Source organism: Magnolia sinica, chromosome 13 (genome assembly GCF_029962835.1).
Source record: "Magnolia sinica isolate HGM2019 chromosome 13, MsV1, whole genome shotgun sequence".
In the NCBI taxonomy this organism is placed as follows: domain Eukaryota; kingdom Viridiplantae; phylum Streptophyta; class Magnoliopsida; order Magnoliales; family Magnoliaceae; genus Magnolia; species Magnolia sinica.
The window spans coordinates 1,443,463-1,466,459 of NC_080585.1; the positions used below are offsets into that span (position 1 = coordinate 1,443,463).

At 40.5% G+C, this 22,997-nt stretch overlaps 1 protein-coding gene across 2 annotated transcripts; it reads left to right on the forward strand.

Moving 5' to 3' along the window:
- Positions 1 to 4,244: 4,244 nt before the first annotated feature.
- On the forward strand, positions 4,245 to 21,037 carry LOC131222349 (AT-rich interactive domain-containing protein 6-like). Of its 2 annotated transcripts, none has more exons than XM_058217390.1 (13): positions 4,245 to 5,060; positions 5,142 to 5,181; positions 5,617 to 5,669; positions 11,904 to 11,949; positions 13,914 to 14,006; positions 17,899 to 18,021; positions 18,125 to 18,176; positions 18,253 to 18,337; positions 19,033 to 19,099; positions 19,176 to 19,226; positions 19,721 to 19,813; positions 19,901 to 20,072; positions 20,705 to 21,037. In XM_058217390.1, exons 1-12 carry the CDS (start codon positions 4,420 to 4,422, stop codon positions 20,003 to 20,005), a joined length of 1,449 nt encoding a protein of 482 aa, XP_058073373.1. In that variant the 5' UTR covers positions 4,245 to 4,419; the 3' UTR covers positions 20,006 to 20,072; positions 20,705 to 21,037. The 2 variants fall into 2 exon arrangements, with proteins under 2 accessions (XP_058073373.1, XP_058073374.1); XM_058217391.1 differs by having other exon boundaries at positions 17,899 to 18,000.
- Positions 21,038 to 22,997: the final 1,960 nt, after the last annotated feature.

Here is a 22,997-nt window from a genome sequence, read left to right on the forward strand (position 1 = left end):
TGACTGAAATTACAATGGGTCTGTAATGGCTTTGAATATTTCTTTTTTCCTTTTTTGATGTTTATGATGTCAGGAGCTGAGTTATGCTCGACCCCCGAATTTCAGGGCGTTACAGTACCCTTCCTAACCTTCATGCATTGGTTGGTAGTTAGTTTAATTCCGTTGTTTGCTTTGTCTCCTGGCATGGTTTGGTGACGGAATCCATTCTAATTCATATACCTTTCATCTCGTGAAAACTAATTCAAGTAAGTTCAGTTTAATTTCCAGATCTTGAAACAGGCATAAGATCTCCTGATCTCTACAAGTGGATCCTCCGAATCCCTAGTTTCCTTCCTCCAATTCATTAAGTGTTAGAGTAGTATTTCACTATTTATATCAAAATCAAGAAAAAAAGGGATTTGTTTGATGAAACATACCTTCATTGCCACCAACCGACATTTTGTTGAGTCATTTCGTCAAACACTTGGTGAGCAACATCAGAGAATACCCGAGTCGGTCAGAGTTGAACTGGGTTCGAGCTATATATCGAACCGAGTCGAGTTGAGCTAAGGCTAGCTGGAACTCAGCTCAAACTTATTTTCGAGCTCTAAAAATTAGCTTTACTCAGATTGAACTCAGCTTCGAACCGAGCCAATTCGAGCTTTTTTGAGCCGAGCAGAGCGAGTTGACCGAGCTAGCTCGGTTCATATACACCCCTATATAAGTATGTGTGGATGTATTATATATGTATGAAAATCATATATGAATGTATACGAAGGCATGCATGTATGTATATATGTATGCATGAATTGATGATGGATGATGTATCTATATACATATATATATGCATGGATGGATAAACCATGTATGCATTTATGTATGAATAGATTGATCTATGGATATGCATGCATGCACACATGCAAGGATAGATGAATGAATGGATGGAGAATTATCATGCGCAATTGTTTTAGTAATTATTTTGATTATTATATCTAAAACATGTGCCTTTTAGTATCTTATACAGTTTCATTAAAAAAATTCCATCCTTTTCTCTAAGTTTTCTGAATTTCAGTAATAATTTTTCAGGCATTAACTATAAGATTGGCTATGTGGATATAGCCATTGATACATGATAATAACATTACTGAATTTGGTTATGCTAGTTCATATAAGGATGTGATCCTAGAATCAGGTGGATCCAAAACTCAATTGGCCCATATCCTATTACACATTAGGGGTGAGGGAGCTCAACATTGAAATTATTAGGGTTTGGTTGTATTTTCCTTGGATAAGTTTTGTATTCTGTCTTTCCTTTTATCTGGTTGAGACTTTATGAAACGACTTGGATGGCATATAAATATCATGATAGGCTTTCATAAAGTTACTAATGGTGGGCGTTTGCTTCCTGTCATTACCCATGGTGGGCCCACTTTAGTTTCTGTCAGTCCAGTTTCCGACAAGGCCTAACATCAAGCTCTAGACGGGGACGAGCATTAGCTACTGACAGGTTTAGCAGCAAAACTCGCTACTGAAGTAACTTCACCAAGTCACGTGGGTCCCACCATGATGTATGTGTTGTATCCACGCTAACTATCCATTTGGAGAGATCATTTTAGAGCATTATCCAAAGAATTAGACAGATCCAAAGCTTTAGTGGACCCCACCACAGAAAACAGTGGAGAGTGTGACGCCCACCGTTGAGACTTTCCTAAGGTCCAACATGATGTTTATTTGAGATCCAACCTTCTCATAAGTTAACACATACATTAAATAAGGGAAAACACAAATATCAGCTTGATCTGAAACTTTTGTGGCACTTATAAGTTTTTAATGGTGGACGTCACTCTCTCTACTATTTTCTGTGGTGAGATCCACTAGAGATTTGGATCCAACTCATTCTTTGGCTCATGCCCTAAAATGATCTCTCCAAATGAATGGACGGCGTGGATACAAAACATGGTGAGACCCACCGAACTCGGTGACATCACTTCAGTAGGCTCGACTATAGTGTGAGCATTTCACACACGTCGCCCATCTATTTTTAAAGGCATGGGAGTAAAACTAGATTAAAACTAGTGATAGAATGCTCACCTTGAAAACTTGGTAGGAGTAGCAGAAGTTTTACTTGGTAGGAATAGCAGAAGTTCTGGATCAGGCTGGTATTCATGTTTTTTCTTTATTCATGTCTCCGTGACTTAATCAATTATGTTGGATGACAAAGAAACATTACGTGACCTTAGAAAGTTTTAAATGGTAAGCCATAAATCACCGCTGTTTTCTTGTGGTGTGGTTTATTTATGACCCCATCTATTTCATTTTTGAGCTTACATCTTAAAATAATAATGAGAAATTTATGTACGGCATTAATAAAACAAATACATCATTATGGGCCCGCTGAGCACCGTCCAGTACCAACCTTGCTACTGACACGGTCAGTATGCAATCCGCGTCCATTGAGAGAGGGCAAACGGATTGGCTAATCGCCAATAGCTGATGGTCGGTGCTCTGTGGGCCCACCATGATGTATGGCTTTCATCCATGCCGTCCATCTATTTTTTTCGATCATTTTATAGTATAAGATCAAAAATGAAGTATATAACAATCTCAAGTGGACCACATTACAGGAAACAGTGTTGAATGAATGTCGACCTTTAAAAACCTTTTGGAGCCATAAAAGTTTTGGATCAAGCTGATTTTTGTTTTTTCCCTTCATCTAGGCCTGTATGACCTAATCAACAGATTGGATGTCAAATAAACAGTATATTGGGCCTTAGGAGGATTTTAATGGTGGATATCCAATCACTATTGTTTTCCTGTGGCGTGGTCCACCTGTGATTTATATCCCTCTCATTTTTTGGATCAAGCCCTAAATTGATCTGTAAAAATGGATTAACAGAATGAATGAAACACATACATCATAGTGGGGCCCACAGAGCACCGACCACCAGCCACCGGCTTGGTGGCAGGGGGAGTAGCCAATCCATTTCAGATGGACCACACATATGGGATCAAAAATCCTACCGTTGAAAAGTTAGAGGGACCACGAAAGTTTTGGATCAAGATAATATTTGTGTTTTCACTTCATCCATGTGTATAATCCACATCTACAGGTTGTATGGCAAATAACATCATGGTGGTCTGTAAAAAGGTTTCAACGGTGGCCATCCTTAGCACCACTGCTTCCCATGGTGTGGTCCACTTGACGGTTGGATCTACCTTATTTTTCGGTTGGTAATCTAAAATAATATTGAAAAATGGATGGACGGTGTAGATAAAAGTCATACATCACGGTGGCACCTTGGTGGCCCCTCGAAGCCTCCGCCTGTCCTGAGCTCGGAACAGGCCGGGTAGTACCTAATCCGCGCCCGTTGATAGATCGTGTGGATCGCACACACGTCACTCGCCCCACCGACCCGCGTTATACGAATTTCTAAGCTCGTGGACCGGAGTCGTACCACAATAAAGTACCATGTTGTCTTTCCAAACATCAACTCTTCCAGTTGGTGAGCTGCTCGTTGTTTAGACCTTAGTAAAAAAAAAATCAGACGGATCACGAAAAACCAGGTGGGCCACACCACACGTAACAATGGAGATGGGACACCAACCTTAGGATTGTGTTTGGGGGCCACCATGGTGTGTATCTTACATCAAATCCGTTCATCAAGTGCGAATCAGAAGGATGAACGGACACTATAAAAAAACATCCTGATTCAAAACTTAGGCAGGCCACAACTCGTGAACTTTGAGGCTTATCAGGGGCCCATCTAAATTTGATCGAGTGGATTCTTGCATTTGTGGCGAAAGTAAGGTTTCTAAGTTGATGGACGGAGTGGATTTCATATATACCACATGCTGGGCCCCACAGAGCTTGGGTGTTTTACGTGCTGGTGAAACTGGTGGTGTAGACGATTCCGGTCCTAAGCTCTCAGAGGGCCTGTCCGGCGAAAACAGAACGGGTGCGTTTTACGCATCTTGTGTATGGTAAAAGGTCCCCCCTCTCTCCCTCCCTCTCTCTGTCGTGTGTTAGGGTTTCTGAGATGCTCGGCGACCGCCATTAAAGTTCTACATCTTTGCTCGCACACGCTCTTCTCGTGGTGACAGAAAAGGCAAGCTCAACCTCCATTTTCCCTCTTTATATTGAAGGCGTAGGTTTCCATGCGAAAATCAACTGTCTTCTCTTACCATCATCTGAAACCCTAGACTCTCACTACTGAAATCCAATTCTCAGCTCACAAATATCATTATTTTTTTTCAGTAGGTTGCTACAAAGATCCCGTATCCATCCGTCATTGAGAAAAGGTTTTTTTAAATCCCGGTTTGGTAGAAGTTGTGGTTTCAAGCAAAAAGCTCCTGATTGCTGATTGATCACTTCTGAAAGAACGGTTGTTTTCGTAAATTTAGGTTTTTTTCGGGAATTTATACATTAGAAGTGTTTAGGGAATGGAGATGAGCGGAGGGAAGGATAATGAGGAATTAGGGCAGGATTTTATGGAATCTTCTGACAAGGAACTTTTTGATGCGGATATCAAAGAAGAAGAATTCGATCCTGTTGAAAGTGGTGAATCTGATGGAAAGAGCGGTGGATTATCCACGGGGGCTCATTTTAGTAGCAACCCTGATTTTGCAGAAGCTAATTCAGTTAAGCAGACCAGAGAAGCTGTTGAAAGCAAGGATGATGATGATGAAGAAGAAGAAGATGATGATGATGATGATGATAATGATGATGATGATGATATGGAGCCAGCTGATTTTCTGGAAAATGCTGGCCATTGCGATGGTCTTTTGGATGTAAAAACTGAAAAGGAAATTGGAGTGAATGGGACTGCAGTAGTTCAATCTGAAGAGGCTTGCTTTGCAGGTGGGTCGTCAAAGCAGGAGGCGGCAGTGGGCGCAGAACACACAGTTAGTATTGAGGGCACGAATCAGTCCTTCCCATCGGATCCGCAAGTGATTGAGGGCTATGAATCGGGAACAGAGGAGGAGCAGATGACATTCATGAAGGAGTTGGCAACTTTCTTCAGGGACAGGGGCTTGGAATTCAAGCCTCCGAAATTCTATGGGGAGGGGCTGAATTGCCTGAAGTAAGATTTGTTTCAAACTTACATGTTGTTTGGCTAAGAACTTGAGCAAGCGCTGACTCTTTTCTGATTTCATGGGGCTAGGTTATGGCGAGCTGTCACTAGATTGGGTGGTTATGACACGGTATGTATACTGTGTTTGTTTGTTTTTGTTTTTTTTATAAATTTAAACCTTTTAGTCTTTTGAATTATTATAATGTTTGTCAGTCTGTCTGTTGTTATTATTATGTAATGGTTGAAGGTTGATATGGGCCTTAAAAAATCAAAGTAAACATGGACTCAATGAGGGCCCTAGTCCAATCTGATTTGGAACTCATCCGTCTCTCATGCTGAAAATCAGATGCTGTGTTTGATTTTTAAGCCTTCGAGTGGTACTCACTGTTTTTTTTTTTGGTCAAAATTTAGATTTCTTTTAAGACATCATTGAAATTAGTGCACTATATTATATCATCATTGTTCAAAAAAGAAAAAAAAAGAAAAAGAGAAAGAAAGGAATTAGTGCACTATAGTTGTGATTTCTTTCGTGTGATCAACCGTCAATTGTCTATGGTATCTGTAGGTGACCTCATGCAAGTTGTGGCGTCAAGTGGGAGAGTCCTTCAAGCCCCCAAAGTAAGAAATATATAATGTTATTAGCTGCTATTATCTTTATTGAATATACTTGCTGTTTTCTAGTCTGCATGTATTGAATTAACTTCTTATTTTGTTGGGTAAGTTTGAGTCGGAAGTATGCAAAACCAGACACTGTGTTCGAATGTCTTGGTCCTTGGCTGGTCAACTAGGCTGATCAATAAAACCCCATTATGTTTATCATTCTGGTGCTCCAAATAAAAAAACTGACTACCATATGAAGACATTAAAGGCCTAAGATCATATTTATATCACCATCTTGCATTCACAGATGCCAGTAATTACTGTTTTGGAGAATCCTTTTGATGCAGGACAATTAATCACTTGCTCTAAAAGCTCGAACTGTTAGAATATGACGAATTAATCCTTTTATCTCATAGCCCAGGCCCCACATCTCATAGTTAGGACCTCGGCCGAACCCCCTTCGTGGGCCCCAAATCACATGGGTCGTCCACCCCGAGTGTGTCTCTGCATCCCACGGGCTTCCCCACTCGAGCCCGGTGTGAAATGCGCGTTACTCACCTTTGGTAAGGAGTCTCGAATACGAGACCTCCCCCGTGGGCCCCAAATCACATGGGTCACCGACGTCGAGTGTGCCCTTGCATCCAACAGGTGACCCCACTCGAGCCCAGTGTGAAAATGCCCCTGCATTAATCACCCCCGATGAGGAGTCTCGAACACGAGACCTCCCGCTCTGATAACAATTTGATGTAGGACAATTAACTACTTGCTCTAAAAGCTCGAACTATTAGAGTATGGCGAATTAATCCTTTTATCTCATAGTCCAGGCCCCACATCTCATGGTTAGGACCTCGGCCAAACCCTCTTTGTGGGCCCCAAATCACATGGGTCGTCCACCCCGAGTGTGTCCCCGCATCCCACGGGTTACCCCACTCGAGCTTGGTGTGAAATGCGCATTACTCACCTCTGGTAAGAAGTCTCGAACATGAGACCTCCCTCGTGGGCCTCAAATCGCATGGGTCATCCATCCCGAGTGTGCCCCTGCATCTAACAGGTGACCCCACTCGAGCCCGGTGTGAAAATGCCCCTGCATTACCTTTCTTGATTTTGATGGCATGATTTTGGTTTGGGAGAGAGGCGGTGGAGGCCGCTGTGGTTGCAAACTAGCTGCAGCTTCTACCCCTCCCTCATCCATCTCAACAGTATTTTTGTGTGCTGTTTGCTCATCAATCCTCTCAGTCCAATGTCCTCAACATGTTCCCAAGTGTCTGATACAGTGAGTGGGCAATTTGCCTTGACACTATTGAATGGAACCCATGGTGATGATTTGGGGGTGCTCGGGTGGGATCTTGAGCTAGATTGGTTTAAGATTGGGCTTGGATTTCTTTGCAAAACAGCTGATTGTAGTGGCAAGCATGATTCAACTGCAAAGCTAGCCCACGTCTTTCTTGTTTTGGTTCCTTTTACTCTTTTATGTGTCAAGACTTGCTTATTTCAGCAGAAGGTTACAGGGAGAGCCTTCTTTTAGCTGCTTTTGCCAGTTTCCACCTTCATTTAGACAAAACCCATGACGAGAGAGAGAGAGAGAGAGAGAGAGAGAGGTGTACTCAAGTAAGTCCCTTCGACATTGTGTATGTGTAGAACCCCACCGTGTGTTGGACCTTGCACCAAGAAGATGAAAGGGTGTGAAAACAAATTAAGGCTACCAATCAACGATATAGAGGAGCCGTTGTGTTTAAAGTTAGCATCTATGTTAGTGAAGGGGATTTTTTTTTTTCCCTGCTTGTGAATACATTGGAAGCCCAAAATTGGGTTGTACAAAATCATTCAAAGATCCTCGTCAGTGCCGACTGATTGCTGAGTCATGTCATACCTCCGACGTGTTCAGCATAAAACACCTTTTTTCTTACCATAGTGAGTCGGCAATGGATGGGAATGGTGGGAAGTTGAGGTCGAGTTCTTTTCAACCCATGGGGGGATGCAGGCATGCAACTGTTATAGCATTGTAGTATATCAAGCATGGAGAGTAGCCTGCAGGCACCATTAATCAGCTGGGCCACGTTAATACATGGGAGAAAACAGGGGTGGAAATGGTATTTCCATGTGATTTTCCTGGGAGGTTGCTGGCTCATGTCTATACAATTTTTGTGCCTAGGAAAATTGTTTCTTGTTGGAATCACTGCTGGAATGCAGAAATGCCATTTCTGTGTTCCAGAGAGTTCCTTGTTTGCAGGCTGAATCTGATTGCTTTGCTTCCTTAAATTTTAGGGGTAGTTAAGTGCTTTTGCTATGCTTTAATGTTCGTAAGGTTGATATTAGAAGAGAGAGTGGAGATCCAAGGGATATTATTCATTGTTAGTAGGTACTATAAAATATCTTTGTAAGGGTGAAATTAGATTTGAATCTGCCGGAATTGTGTGATTCTTCCTTTATTGATATGGGTAAGTGATTTTGGTTGAATTTCATTACCAATTCACTTTGATTTGGTCTCTCTTCTAGTACTTGCTTTCCTTGTTGGATATTGGAGATTGTGTGTGGGTTGGTTTTGTTTGGGTGGCACTGTCTGGCTTCAGAGCGAGAGAGGTTATTTTATGGATTCTCACCATTTTCTTCTCCTTCTCCTTGTCTTTCTTCTTGTACTTAAAAAAAAAAAAAAATACTCTTCCTTGACTTGTCCAAGTCCCAACAACTTGGTTGACACAGGCAAGTCAACTCCGAGTCAGATGCAACCTGTGTGCACCTTGACCCAGTCACCTAATTTGTGGCTAGGCTGAATGGACGTGCCTGAATCCCATGTTGAACTGCCGTGTTGACAAACTATAGTTTAAGTTGCCACCTCCTACCCAGTTTTTATTACTTGTTCTGTTATGATTTGGGTTTCCCTCTCAACTATCTGAAGATATTTATTTTAACAGCCATCTGATTATATCATTTTTAGTTGTTGAATCCCCATCCTACATTCAGAAGGATAATTTCATTCTTGTCAATTCGCTACGAGGTTCTTACCAATGCTGGTGCTTCATTTGATTTGGGTTGACAATATCCACAAATATCATTGGAGTTTGGTTGTTAGATGGAGGGAGTAGGTGAAAGAGTGCTTGGGATCACTCATTTTCAGTTCTAGTTAATGGGTCTCCAAAATGATTCTTCAAAAGGATGAGGGGGCTTAGGCAAGGCATGTGCTTTCACCTTTCTTGTTTGTGATTGTGTTAGAGGTCCTTAGTAAGATGGGGACCAAATCAAACAAGGTCGGTATCATTCCTGGCTTGCTAATCTAAGTCTGACCTTCAATATGCCAATGACACTATTTTGTTTTGCAATGCAAATTGGCAACAATTGGATGGCCTTCGCATTATCATTAGATGTTTTGAAGTGGGATGCAAGTTAAGATCAACTTGGTCAAAATGAGATGCTAGGCATTCGATTATCCATTATCAGGAGAAAATGTGCAGGAGTTGGCTAGAAACTTTGGTTGTAAAGTGGGTAAGCTTCTGTCAACATATCTGATATCTCGGTTTACCTTTGTGTGTGGTAAACCTCCTGCTCACCTTTGGAACTTGGTGGTGGAGAGGATGGAATGGAAATTCTCAGACTGGAATCATTAGTATATTTCTTTTGGCGGCTGATTTACTTTCATCTATTCTACTGTATCTAATCTGCCAATTTCCTTTATATCCCTCTTCAGATGCCTGTTGAGTGTGTGATTAATAGGTTAGAGAAATTTTAGAGAGACTTTCTCTGGAAGGCTCCAGGAATAATAATAAGTATCCTCTTTTGGAGTGGTCGGAAGTTTGCAAACCAATGCGTAAGAGGGGAGTGGGAATCAAATCATTAAAGTTTATGAAGTCGGCTCTTTTAGTCAAAGGTTGTGGTGGTTTGGTATGGATGGGTAAAGGCTTGTGGAGACAGATGATTACCACAAGGGTGGCACTGAAGAAGGCGGATGGTTCACTAAGACTTCTTCCCTCTAATGCTTCACACATTTGGAAGGCAGTTACCAAAATGAAAGATGTTTTTGATAGAGCAATCTCAGGGTGTCTATAGGATGGGAGCCCGAATATAGTTTTGGGAGGATGTGTGGCTTGGATCAGTAGCCTTCTTGCAAAGATATCCTCATTTTATGCGACAGCAGAAGGTAAAAGTAGCATAGTTTCAGAGGTTTTCAGTGGATCAGGAAGTCAAAGGGGTTTGGAATACTTGATTTAGGCGGTCTCTCTTGGAAGAGGAAATCAAAGAATTTGCTAATATGATTGGTTTTTTTATATCGGGCATCTTTCCTAGAGCTGGGGGTTTGTGACTCTTGGGTCTAGACGTTAAGTAGGAGGACAGTCATCTCAGTTAAGTCTTTCTATGACATGCTGGCTAGGTTCTGTTGTAGAAGTTGAGTTCATTTCAACCCTTTTTTTTTTTTGGGGGCAGATTCTGGCTCTGCCTGGGGTAGTGACTTTCAAGTGTTTAGTGGGAAAAGATGCATTTTGGATTTTTGACTTGCATTTGGTGGTATTTTTCTCCTTTTGGGGTTGGGGGGGTGATGCTGAGAGACATTTTTAGCTTCTTCATAGTGTGGAAAAGGTGCTTGCAGAGGAAAAAGAAGGGGCTCTATTTGGGGGTTAGGTCTTTTGGCAGGTTCATGTGCAATTTAGAAAGAGAGAAATAACTGAATTTTTTGCAACTCCTTTCGGTTGTGGTAAGAAGTGTCTGAGAGGGCTCGGCATTGGGCAATATCTTGGTTGTGTCTGAAAGTTTTTTTTTAAAATTATTTAATTTAGAGTTTATTTATTTATTTAATTTTCCTGTTTTCATTGGTTGTCTTTTGCAGTCTCATGGAGGATTGATTTGCTATCTTTGTTGGATGACTCCTCATCCCGCCTTTCTTTTTGGCTAGCCAAGCCTTTCCGCTCCTCTTTTTTTTTTTTGGAAATAAAATTTGTTGCATTTAAAAAAAAGAAAAAGAAATCCAATTTGGATTTCACTCTCTCAAGAATATTTGGATTTGCCGGATGACGAGCTGTACACGAGTCGAGTTAACTCGGTCAGCTCTCTCGACTCGGCTCAGAAAAGCTCGACTCATCTCGGCTTGAAACTGTATTCGGACTGAGTTGAGCTGGTTCTTGGAGCTCGAAAAAATTTTGAGCCGAGTTCGAGCTTGCCCGAGCTCAGCTCGACTCGGCTTGAACCCCGACTCGAATCAACTCGGATCAAATCGGCTCGATGACTTGGTTATTTTGATCTTGATGTTGCTTGCCGAATGTTTTGATGAAATGCTTCAACAAAGTGTTGTTTCTTGGACTGCTCTCATATTAGGGTATTCTTGAAATAGGTATTTAAGGGAAGACCGAAGAAATAAATCCCCACAAAAAAAAAACTTTACATTGTAGGGCTGCCCTCATATCTTGATCTTGATGCTGCTCGCCGAGTGTTTGATGAAATGTCTGCAAAGCGCTTTTACTGATTTGCATTCGAAGTGTGGGAGATTGAAGATGCAATTTGTGTTTGAGAAAATGTCATACAGGCTTGAACTTGGCTCGAGTTGGCTGGAGCTGCTGATCGTACCAAGCCGAGCTGGCTAGTCAGGCTTGAGGACTGAGCCGAGCTGAGTTCGAGCGGGGGTTGGCTGCTGGCTGAGCCAAGCTGAGCTGTGCCAAGCTCGACTCGGTTTGACTCATGTACAGCTCGTGACAACATTTGAATTCTCTATTGTAGCAGAGAATTTCTTTTCTTTTCTTTTTTTTTTTTTTCTTTTGTAGAAAGATAACCACAACTTCATTAACATGGAAAAGGAAGAGGAATAGAAAACAAAAACAAAAGGGGAGACGCTGAGCAGCAACCAAATGGTTTGATGGAAGGCCTTGTTTTCATTAACTTTGGTGGAGGGGCAACAAAATGGGGCAACATCGAGGATAGAATTTCAGTTTTTCCCTGTGGATAATGGAGGATTTATCCTGGTTTTATTAATTAAGGAGCATGATTACATGATTTCGAGATACCAGTTACTGTAATAATATGTTGTTAAATTTGTTCACTTTTGTTGGACTTTCTACTGCTCCTGCTATGATTTTAGCTACAGGAAGCCTAGCCATTCAATGTTTATTTTTTATTTTTTTAAGTTTCTTCTGATAAGAATTCTGTTATGTGTCCTGTTGCTGATATGAGTGTATGGTGCAATATCTCTTCTAGTTAACAATCCTGTAGGCTGTCTGTTGGTTTTGTTTTATTTTGGTAACTTAACTGTCAGTTATATCTTGGTTTCTGCAGGACTTGCACAACTGTATCTTGGTCATTCCGATGTTTCTACGAGAAGGTGATGACTGGAGTGCTACATTATATTTTGGATACTTTAGCATGCTGTGAGATTGGTTTCATTGTTTGGTTCTGTTGTATGCATTGACTTGACGTCGTTCTCTTTTTCTAGGCTGATTGAATATACTTCATATTGAAGTTGTCTTGATAAGTGGATTTTAAATTTATTTATAGCAAACATATTACAGTGGTTTTGGATATGTGCCCCAATTTGCAAGCGGAAAAGATACCGAGGTGGAAGGGATTCTTATCCATTCTGCTGTGTTTGTGGGGCATAGATTTTGGGAAACACAATGGGGGATCTATTTTTCTGCTCTTTCTGCCCTTATCACACCTGAACATTTCATTTTATGTAGGATCTGAAACCTGGTTGACAGTGACGTGGATGGAAAACCATCCTGCCTGCCAAAAAAGGCTGGGACATCCTCCCATAAACATCATAAGTTAGTTGGAGCTCCACTCTTGATATCTAAATTGCATTTATTGCATACATAATTTCGTTGTTGGAGCACATCTTTAAATACATTGGTTATTTTGTCAACCATGTGAAGAACAAAAGAAGAGTATTTGCCTTTGAAGTGTACTTATGTCATGTAAGAGTAAGTATCATGGTTTTAGAAGTTGCAACCAGCTTCTGATTTGATCATCCAATAAGATGAGCAGACTCAGCATCTTGAGTGAGTCAAAGTGGCCTAGTTGGAACCAAAATAGGATAGCCAAGCCCAATTAGGGTATGATTGCACATCCTGAGGCAGATCTCCTTGAATGTAACCTTAAAAATATTGTAGATCAATGATAAATTTACTTCTGGAAGAAAGAAAGCAGTTTTCTCAAGGGGTATTCCGTGTATACAGTCAAAATGGCATGTAGGCCCTGGCCTTTCTCTTTGTTCACTTTTTGTGCCTCATTTGGATCTGCTGCTGAAACAAGGATTGAATTACTTTTCTGGCTTAGCATTAAAATCTCTCGATATACATGCTGTGCTTTCCCTTGTTGATTTCATGTTGTCCTTCGTTGGTTGAGGTCTTCGAGGTAAATGTACTCTTTGTGGTCGCCCTCAATTTGGATTCGTTTCTTCATCAAGGGTGCTAGTTTTTGTGTGTGTGTGTGTGTGAAGATCTTTCAGCTAAATAAAGCTTTTGAAAGCAAGAATTCAAGCTCCATTAAAAAAAAAATAAAAATTCCTGTAAGGTAAGTGATGCAGGACAATTAACCACTTGCTGTAAAAGCTTGAACTGTTAGAGCATGGCGAATCAATCCCTTTATCTCATAGCTTAGGCCCCACATCTCATGGGTTAGGACCTCGGCCGAACCCCCCTCATGGGCCCCAAATCACATGGGTACAATTTCACACGAGCCACCTGAATCACACGGGTAGGGCCCGCCTCTCACGAGCCACCCGCCTCACACGGGCCGCCCACCCCGAGTGTGTCCTTGCATTCCACAGGCTACCCCACTCGAGCCCAGTGTGAAAATGCCCCTGCATTAGTAAGTCAATCTATAAAAGGAAAAACACAGAATAATAAGAAATGGATCAAATGGTCCTTCCATCACCAGTTGCTGTTCAGTGACCCAATGCCCCTACCTCTACATCACAATGCCTCCTCCTCGAGGGAAAATGAGTTCCATTCTATGGTTCCATTCTGGTCATGGGGTTCACCATTTCTAAACCCTCTCCCATTGATTTGTTGAATTGTAGTGGGGATGCGTTTGTATCTATTAATAGGTTTTTGGTTCACACGATCAATTGCAGCCAATGCTTGTCAAAAAGTGTTTGTAACTAATTGTGTAGGGCATTTTGTTTTATTCTTAGTTTCAAATTAAGGGATGATTTTGGTTTATTCTTAGTTTCAAATTAAGGGATTTGTTCAAAATACAAATACTCGTCATGTTTACTGTCTTCGATTTATTTGCAACCTTTTGTGTTTGTATATCTTGGTTCCTTACTTCTCTTAGTTCTTGTAGGCACTACTTGATTATGAAAGGTATAAAATGCGTGGTGGTGAACTCCATGTGCCTGTCGCTTCTCCAACAGGGCCTATGGCTGCTGAAAATCAGGTATGGTTTTAACATTTAAAATGCATCACAATCAAATGGGATCTGATATGCTCTTCAGGTAGTTTCATTGATGTGGGATATGAAAAGATGTAGATTTTAGGGCATTCTTGTATGCATGAAATTAGTCAATTCCTGAAATCAGAAGTTCATTAACTTGTATATTCACGAAATTGGAATTTCATTAATTGACAAATTTGTTGTTTGGGGTTTTTGCTTGTGAAATTCATGATTTGCTAGATTTGTTGTTTGGTTGGGCTAATCAAATTTAGATGTCAGGAGAGATTCCAAGTCCTTTGAAATCACATAGGATTCGACTACTGAAACCATCAAATCAATGGTTGAAATCAAACATATTATAAAAATGGTCCAATCATGGATCCAAGCTATCCATCATGTGGTGTCACCATTGTGGGATAATTCTTAACATTTAATCAATGGTTAGGAAAATAGATGGTCCATATTGATTGTAATAGAGAAATGTTTGATCGTTGATTTGGACCTTCCATCATGAGAGGCCCACCCTTGATTGCCCTGTAAAAACCACTCCAATATAATGATCCTATCAATGGATAAGGAATGGCAGTCCAATTTTTTAATGATCTTAACCATTCTATCAATGGATAAGAAATGGACATTCCAATTTTTTAATACTAGAAAAGGTCCAATTTGGGATTTGGACCGCCCATCAAGTGGGAGCCCACCTTTCATTGTTGATCCTTCCTAAAAGATCACTTTGATCAATGATTCAAACCATCTGCTCAATGACTAGGAAATGGATGATCTGCATTTATTATAAACATGGAAATGCCTAACCATTCTCCATCATGTGGGCCCACCTTTGAATCACACATCTCTCTTATACATGATCTATACCGTCCATAATGTGGGACCCTCAATTGATTGCTCATCTTTGTTAAGTGTCATCGATCGGATGATTCTAACCATTTGATTGATGACTAGGGAAATGAATGCTCCATATATATCTTGCAATATAGAAATTCTGATCATTGATGTAGACTTTGATTACTCAGACTTCTTAATTGATCGGGTGATCCTAACCATTAGATCAATGGTTGGGAAGATGGACGATTCACATTGATTATTATGGAGGTCTAGTGATTGATTTGGACCATCCATGACACGGGCCTACCATTGATTCCCATCCTTCTGACAAATTGCTTTGGTAGGTCCTAACCATCTGATCAATTGATAGGAAATGGTCGGTCCAGATTTATTTATTTACTTTTGAATGGTAATGAAAATTTTTATTAAAGAAGAGCGCCAAAAAGGCCTACAAAACCAGATACAAAAGCTAAAGCCCAATAGAAGAATTACATTCGTCGAAACAATAGAAGAATTACACGTTGAAACTCAAAACCCTTTAAACAAGAAGCCCAACCCAAGGTTTATCCAGTTTTGCCTTTCTAATGACATCGGTGCCAACCCACATTGATTCCAGTCGCACCAATTGTTCCTTTCTCCCTAAAGAGCCCAAATAACTGCCAACATCTCTAACCTCCAAACCACCCTTCCTTTCCAAAGACATCCGGGCGGGCCAGATATATTATACTAGGAAATGTCGTATATGTGATATCAACTCTCTATCATATGGGGCCCACATTTTATTGCTGATCCTTTACAATAAAATCACTTTAGTTGGATGACCCTAACCACTGATCAACGGCCAGGAAGTTTATGTATCCATATTTATTATACCAGATAGAAGTTTAATTATTTTTGTCACATGGGTCCACCTTTGTCATCACTTCTAAAAATCTGTGATCCATTGGTGCTAAGCACTAACTATATGACCAATGGCTCGGAACTTGGAAGCTTGATAGTCTATAAGATTATGCTAGAAAGGGTCATTGATTGGACCTTTCTTCATGTGGGGTCTACATTTGATTGCTTATCCCTCACAAACATTATTTCCTTTTGAGTGATTGTAGCCATCAGACCAATGGTTACAAAATGGATACTTTGTGGATGGCGGAGAACCATTTTCAAGCTTTACACTTAGATTTCCCAACTTCATGAATTGGGGAATTTCATCCTTTTTTTAATCTCCAAGTTCATGATTTATGCCAATTGGTCAGTTGGTGAATTTATCAATGAAGCTAACCCAAACACATTAATTACATAATTCTTGAATTTGGTAATTAAAAATTTGCCAAAGTGATGAATTTGGTGCACATCCAAAGAGGCCCTTCCTCTTTTGCATACTTTGTTTAGGTTTATATAGAAATGACAAATTTATAATCCGCAGGTTCTGTTTTAAGGAAAAAAAAATAATCTAGGGGGGCTCAGTACACAGTGGCAATGCTGAACTTGAGCTTCTCTCCAACTTTGAAGTGTCAAGCATACTGTTGTTAGAAACAAAAATGAAACAAAATGAATTTATTTCTGTAATGTATATGCTCTCAAGCTGCGGTCATGTGCATATCATTGGAAGACACCTGAACATATAAGCTGAGCTGCTTGCTAAAGTGTTTGGGTAATCAAGTCATGCATGCTTACCGCCTCTTCCCTCTATTCTTTGCCGTTCTATTTTCACCGTCTCCAAATCCTGTTACCCATGGGGGGCTTCATACTATTCTTTCTATGCAGTAGGTTAAGGGCCAGTTTGGGCCAGTGTTCGAAATATTGGTATCGCGTTACGTATCACACCCTTGGGATATGGATACGTATCGTTTATCGCATGGGATATATCGGTTGTATCACGTAATGTATTGCTATTGTTGGAAACATAGGGAAACATTAGGAAATTGCTCGAATTTTTCAATGAAACTTCAGTGATTGTTAAAAAAAACATCAATACATTACACACTTATAAATCAAAACATTACAAAAAATAAGTGCATATAATAGGTTTTCTTTGTACGGGGTCCTAATCTATGTAATGTCTAACAAAATTGATGCAATTATATTCAAAGTCTATTCATATAATATAAACGTAAGAAGACGTGTGGAAACACGAGCAATACATTCAAAAGCAAAAGAAGAATCACCGGATTGGGTTACATGCATGCTTGATTTTATGTTTGGACACAAATATTGCAACCAATTTGCGAAAATTGAGAAATTTTGATTTTTTTTTTTTAATTTTCCGCAATTCAGCCTATTTCCTCAAAATCTTGAAATCGAAGCTCCCAATCCATGAGTTTGTAATAATTTGACACTGATTTAACATGATTTATAGAAAAAGGGATCGAAAATCGAAAATATTCACCGGATCGAACTTGTGGGATATATCCCACTAGTGCGTTTCTTATCGCACAGGTGGTATACAAGATATATCGGCGGATATTGTAGATACTTAAAACACTGGTTTAGGTAGATATAAAAATGTGGATGAGATTGCATCCACTGCCCAGAATAAGATGCGATGATAATCGGTTTGTCTCATTTTCTCTAGTTTCTAAGTTTTGAGTTGGATTTTTTCTCATGGGTGTGTCCATCTGCATTTTGTGGGATGCCCCACATGACTGAGCTTCCATGATGTGTGCATTTGGAGGGGCTGATTCCGTTTTGTTCTCAAACATGCACTAAAGCATTCACTAGAATTCTTGTTGAGCCCACCTAAAAAAAGGGTGGACATGCAATTCTGTTTAACTGTTGTGTTGTTTGGAGATTGCTCTTTCATTGAGCACAATGAGCAGAATAAGGTCTTCCATAAGGGTGCTCTTTGCTGTGACATAAGTGACCCTAAATCATTCCACCCCCCAACACACACACACACACACACACACACACTCGATATTTAGCTGGGTTTTTGAATGATAAGTAATTTGTACTTATCAGTCTGTGACTGCATTTGTAATGAGCTTTTCTGCGTGATCAATACGCTAATGTAGTTTTCTGCTGACGAGAGGTGGCTTATGATCCTTTTCAGGTGGGTGGTAATCAAGCTTCAGGATCAGGTAGGGCTAGAAGGGATGCTGCAGCTCGTGCTATGCAAGGTTGGCACTCTCAACGTCTTCTTGGTAATGGTGAGGTTGGTGACCCAATAATTAAGGTTTGTGGAGGTTGTTAACCTTGGCAATTAATTTGCCCATACCTTGTGTGGTCCTGTGGTCTCTTTGTGGAGGTTGTCAACACCCTGCTTTTTCCTTTTGTAGGACAAGAACTCCGTTTCCTTGTCAAAGCGTGAGAAACAACTTAAAAGCCTTGGTATGACTCCACAATTAGCTTCCTCATTTGTATATTATCATGTTGCTTGCTTATTTGGGTTTTACAATTTACTTAGGTGTACTTAAACGTAAAAAGCCTTCAAGCCTGGAGCGTGCCATGAATGTCGTCAAAGCTGCACGCACTAAAGCAGCTAAGCCACAGTAAGATCCCTGAACCTGTTTGGTTTACCCCCTTGTTGCTGAATAATTTTTTATTTTTATTTTTAATATATTTTTTGAAGGGTCAAGTATTTTATGTTCTATGTAATCAAGATCTATTCTTTGGAGGCTTTGGCTATGGTTTGTATCTTCCACATCTTTTGAATGGTGGTGACTCATCCACCATAAATGTGCATGCATGCACAGCTTTCCAGACCATGAAAATCGTGATCCCATTCTGTATGGAACATAGCTTGAAAATCCCACCGATCAGTCAGGCTTAACTACCTGAGCTTGCTACAGCAGCAACATTCTTTTCTTCCCCATGTTGAAGCTTGATGTGCAGTAAAGTTCTTTTCTTCCCCCATGTATCATATGGTCCCCTTCCACTGATGTCTGTCTTTATGAAATATTGGATTCTCCTGCAAGGCCAATGTGTGAGAAGGGACTTGTGTCCTCACACATTGTCATCAAGGGAATAATGTAACCAACAATGTTTCTTTCATAGAACTTCCAATACACAGATACTAGAGATAGATTTAAGATGCTATTTGTTGTGTTCAAAACTGCATCACTTTGATACTACGATTGAAAGATCACCACTTTTTTGTCCCAAAAGGTCTCAAATGGTTTATTGCTTAATCTTGAGCTGGAGCTTGGTAGTGATGTCAAGATTATTTTTTTCCCTATGCTGCCAGAATGGATACGATGATTGTTGATATTGGACCATCTGCTGATTGGGTGAAGATCAATGTGCGGAGAACTGTAAGTTCTTACACAATGCATGGACAATAATTTCTGGTCATGTTTTAACTAGACATGTATCTGTGCCTGTGTACAGAAAGACTGCTTTGAGATTTATGCTTTGGTTCCGGGGCTCCTGCGTGAGGAGGTAAAGTACATATGATTCACCTCAAATACATATAAATTTGAATATTTTCTGATTTGATTTTCAGATTTGCTTTAGGAGATGGAAGCAGAACACAGGGAGCTAAAGCATCAGACAAGCATGCCTTTGGTTGCACCAACTATCATGAAATTTCATGATTAATCAGTCTAATTTGGTGCAATCAAAACAAATGCCAAGCTAAAATATTGTTATCAGTGTCGAAAAAGTCAAAATCTACTTGTAATTGAAGAGATAGAAAAGAAAAAGTTGTGCGAAACCGTCAAAGGGAAAGTTTCTATCCGCATCCCATCTGCCAGTATCATCTGCTTTACCTACAGATTTTACTGTAGGCCAACTACATTTTCTTGATCAAGAGAAAAGTATCACTTTTGATATGGAGATCTGTGACTGACTTCTCAAGATCTCTAGTGTAAAATAGTTCTCTAGATACTCTTGACTTTGGATGCATCTTCTGAACATTTAGTTTATGAATTTAGGTGCGTGTTCAGTCAGATCCAGCAGGCCGCTTGGTTATATCTGGCAATCCAGAGCAGCCCGATAACCCGTGGGGTGTCACCCCGTTCAAAAAGGTCTGTGCCTTTCCTTTTGTATAAAAATGTTGTACTCTGTTAGCATTTTATCTGAGAATGGTAATGTAATTGTGTTTTCATTTGCAGGTTATCAGCTTGCCTTCGAGAATCGATCCACATCAGACATCTGCAGTTGTTACTCTGCATGGTCAGTTGTTTGTGCGTGCACCTTTTGAGCAGTCAGATTTGTAGCACATGGTGGTTGGTAGCTGCTCCATGTCTCAATCATTTATTCAGAAGATGGGGAAAAAGAACAAAGGTACTGCAGAAGAAGTCTAGAAACATGCTCAATCGTGCATGAGGTTTTGGTTTTTGAGTCCATGTCAAAGCCCTTGGAGCTTTATAAGTGCCATATTACTCCATTTTGACTGGTTCACTCGACAAGCATGCACGGAGGGCTTCCAACGGGTTCGGTTCGGTTGGATCCTTATAGTACATCTACAAGGGCTAACCAGGTTTACTTCTTCCCAGGGGGTCCAGGTCCCTTAGGGTCTGGGTCCGGGTCCGGTTTTTGAATACCTGGACCCCGATCCAATCGGGTTTGGGAACATGTGGAGTACCCATTGGGTCTTTGGATCTACGTTTTGAGTTGGGTTCGGGAAAAATAGGAGCATTTACATGGTTGGTCCTGTCCGATGGATGGATTAGATCACACACACATGCCACTTTGACAGGTGTATGATGTGTGAATGGGCTTTCTTACAGGGTCCAAAAGATGGGACTCGACTCATTAAAATTGGGTCAGGTCCATCGGGTACGTGCAGGTCTGAGTAACCATTGACAGTCCTGCATGTACGGGTGTAGTCTTTGAGAATTTATCCATTCCAATTGCTATTGTGGTTAAAAAGTTGTGTTAAATGCCTAACCTTTTTTCCCCCCTCATTATTTCAGGCCCTCAATGCTACCAAACTCTGAGATGACTTTTCTGGCTTATGTAACATATGCAGCTGATCAGATGGCTGGTCCAGCTGAAATTTGGTACGTTTATTTAACTGCAAATCCAAGTAAATGGATCTTTATGAATTGACCTGGACAAGTAACACTAGTTGTAGCTGTGACTCCAGCTCAAACTATCACTGAGTAGTTACAATCTAGGTTTTACATAGGTTGTGTGTCGCTGTAAATTTTCTTGGCAGATGAATGTATGAGGCCTACATTCTCGCCCTCATGACATTATTTCACCATTCTATTGAAGACTTTGAGTAGCATTAGCTGTTTGCGATGCACTGCTGTCATTTTTTATTTTATTTTTTGAATTCCTTGGTCTGCTGAAACTGGAACTGGAGCCACCGGAATTTTGAAGATCAATGCAATGGTGTTTGCGCTTCTCTAAGCCAGAAAGTATGTACAGGCCAGCCCATGTACATGCAAACCCATGTGCCATGGGTACGTGCACGTGAGCTCCAAGTTGTCCCAGTGATCCCACTGTATGGTTTCCCTTGTCCAGAAATCAGGCTTGTTTGCTGCTCATCAGGTGCGATGGAGCTTCAAGGTAAATGAATGGCCGGAAAATAAAAATAAAAATACATTGCCTAGTTTTTTCAAGCCACCAACATTAATGGCCTGCCTGATGAGGCCTGTTTGCTCATCAGTGGGGATGGGGTTTGCAAGGTAAATGAATGGCTGGTAAAAAAGGATAAAGTCTTTTCAAGTTATGGCCTGTTTGATGAGTAAACAATACTGAGTTTTGGGCCAGTGCATCTACACAGTGGGACCTGGATGATGGACTGCGTTGCTCATGTGTGCACGAGATGCTGCATCGTGGGCTTAAGTGTGGAGGTTCTGCTATTTGTTTTTGGTCTGGTTATGGCAGACCAGTCAGCCATAAGGTCCATCACCTTTTAAGATGGGCCATGCGTAGCAGTAGATACTGGACCGCCCATCGATTTCCCTTGTAGATATTGAACAGAATAATAACTCGTTTAAGAAATAGAAAGGTCATTCTGCAGTTGCCAACGTTCTAGTAGCAAGGTGGGGGATGCCATGATCTTGATTTTTAAGGTTTGTGTTGAGGGTAAAATTGAAAAAAATGTTTTACTTTTATGTTGACAAGATATTTGCAATTGCTGAGGAAGTGGAGGATGCTACTGTAAATTGTTTGCCTTCTGCCTTTTCCCACATCAATAAGGGAGTAAAACTTAGAGAGAGAGAGAGAGAGAGAGAGAGAGAGAGAGAGAGAGAGATTTGACGTTTTCACTGCCACTCCAAACAAGTCCTTACTGCTTTAAATAGGGGTTTTTGGCATATAAACCCCTTACTGCTTTAAATAGGGGTTTTTGGCATATAAACCCTTGCACTTTAAAAACCCTCTCACCTTTTAGGTAGGGTTGTCAATGGGACGGGTTTGGATCGGGCCAAGGTTTGTGGATGCCTGGTCCACATAGTAGGACTTAAGCTGAAGCCTTGCACCGAGCTTTCTTTATAGGTTAATAATTGGCCTAAGCTCAAGCCCACCTTTAAAATTGGAATAGTCATTTAGGAGAATATTAATCGCTATTAATATTCATCGAGGAGAATATTAATTGCCATTGGAATTGGAATTAAAATTAAAAGTCATATAGGATGTTAATTGCTGTTAATAAGTTGTCTAATTTAGATTAGTCATTAAATATAAAAATAAAGATAGAATTTTTGAATATATACTATTAGAAACAATAAATGGTTGGGCCAGGCTGGACTTGTGTTGGGCTGATGGGCCTTTGTACACAGCCTAAGCCCAGCCCAATTAATAAATGGGATTCACTTTTAGGTTCGGGCTTGATCTTTGGGTCACATATGTCAGCCCAAGTTCAGCTTGAGCCTGGGATCCGGCCTTACTTTTAGGTATTCCTAAATAAAAACACTACACCTTGTCCATTAGTATATATATAAAAAAATCCTATTGTCGATGAACCATACGTACCATTAGTGTATATTCATGTGGACAGTTTAGATTGCAACTTACCACTGTCCAGCTGTTTGGATGAATCAGTGGGACCCACATGCCACTTATTGGAGAATGTGCGTCTACATCCAATCACGTTAATGGCCTAGATTGCATGGTTTAGAGTGGTGTAGACCATTGACTAATGGTATAAATTAATCAATGTGTTTCGCCCAAATATTTTTTTTTTGGGAGAGCAATGTGTTTCCCATATATTACCCTTTAATAAAGAAATGTGCGTCTACATGCTACCAATTGATT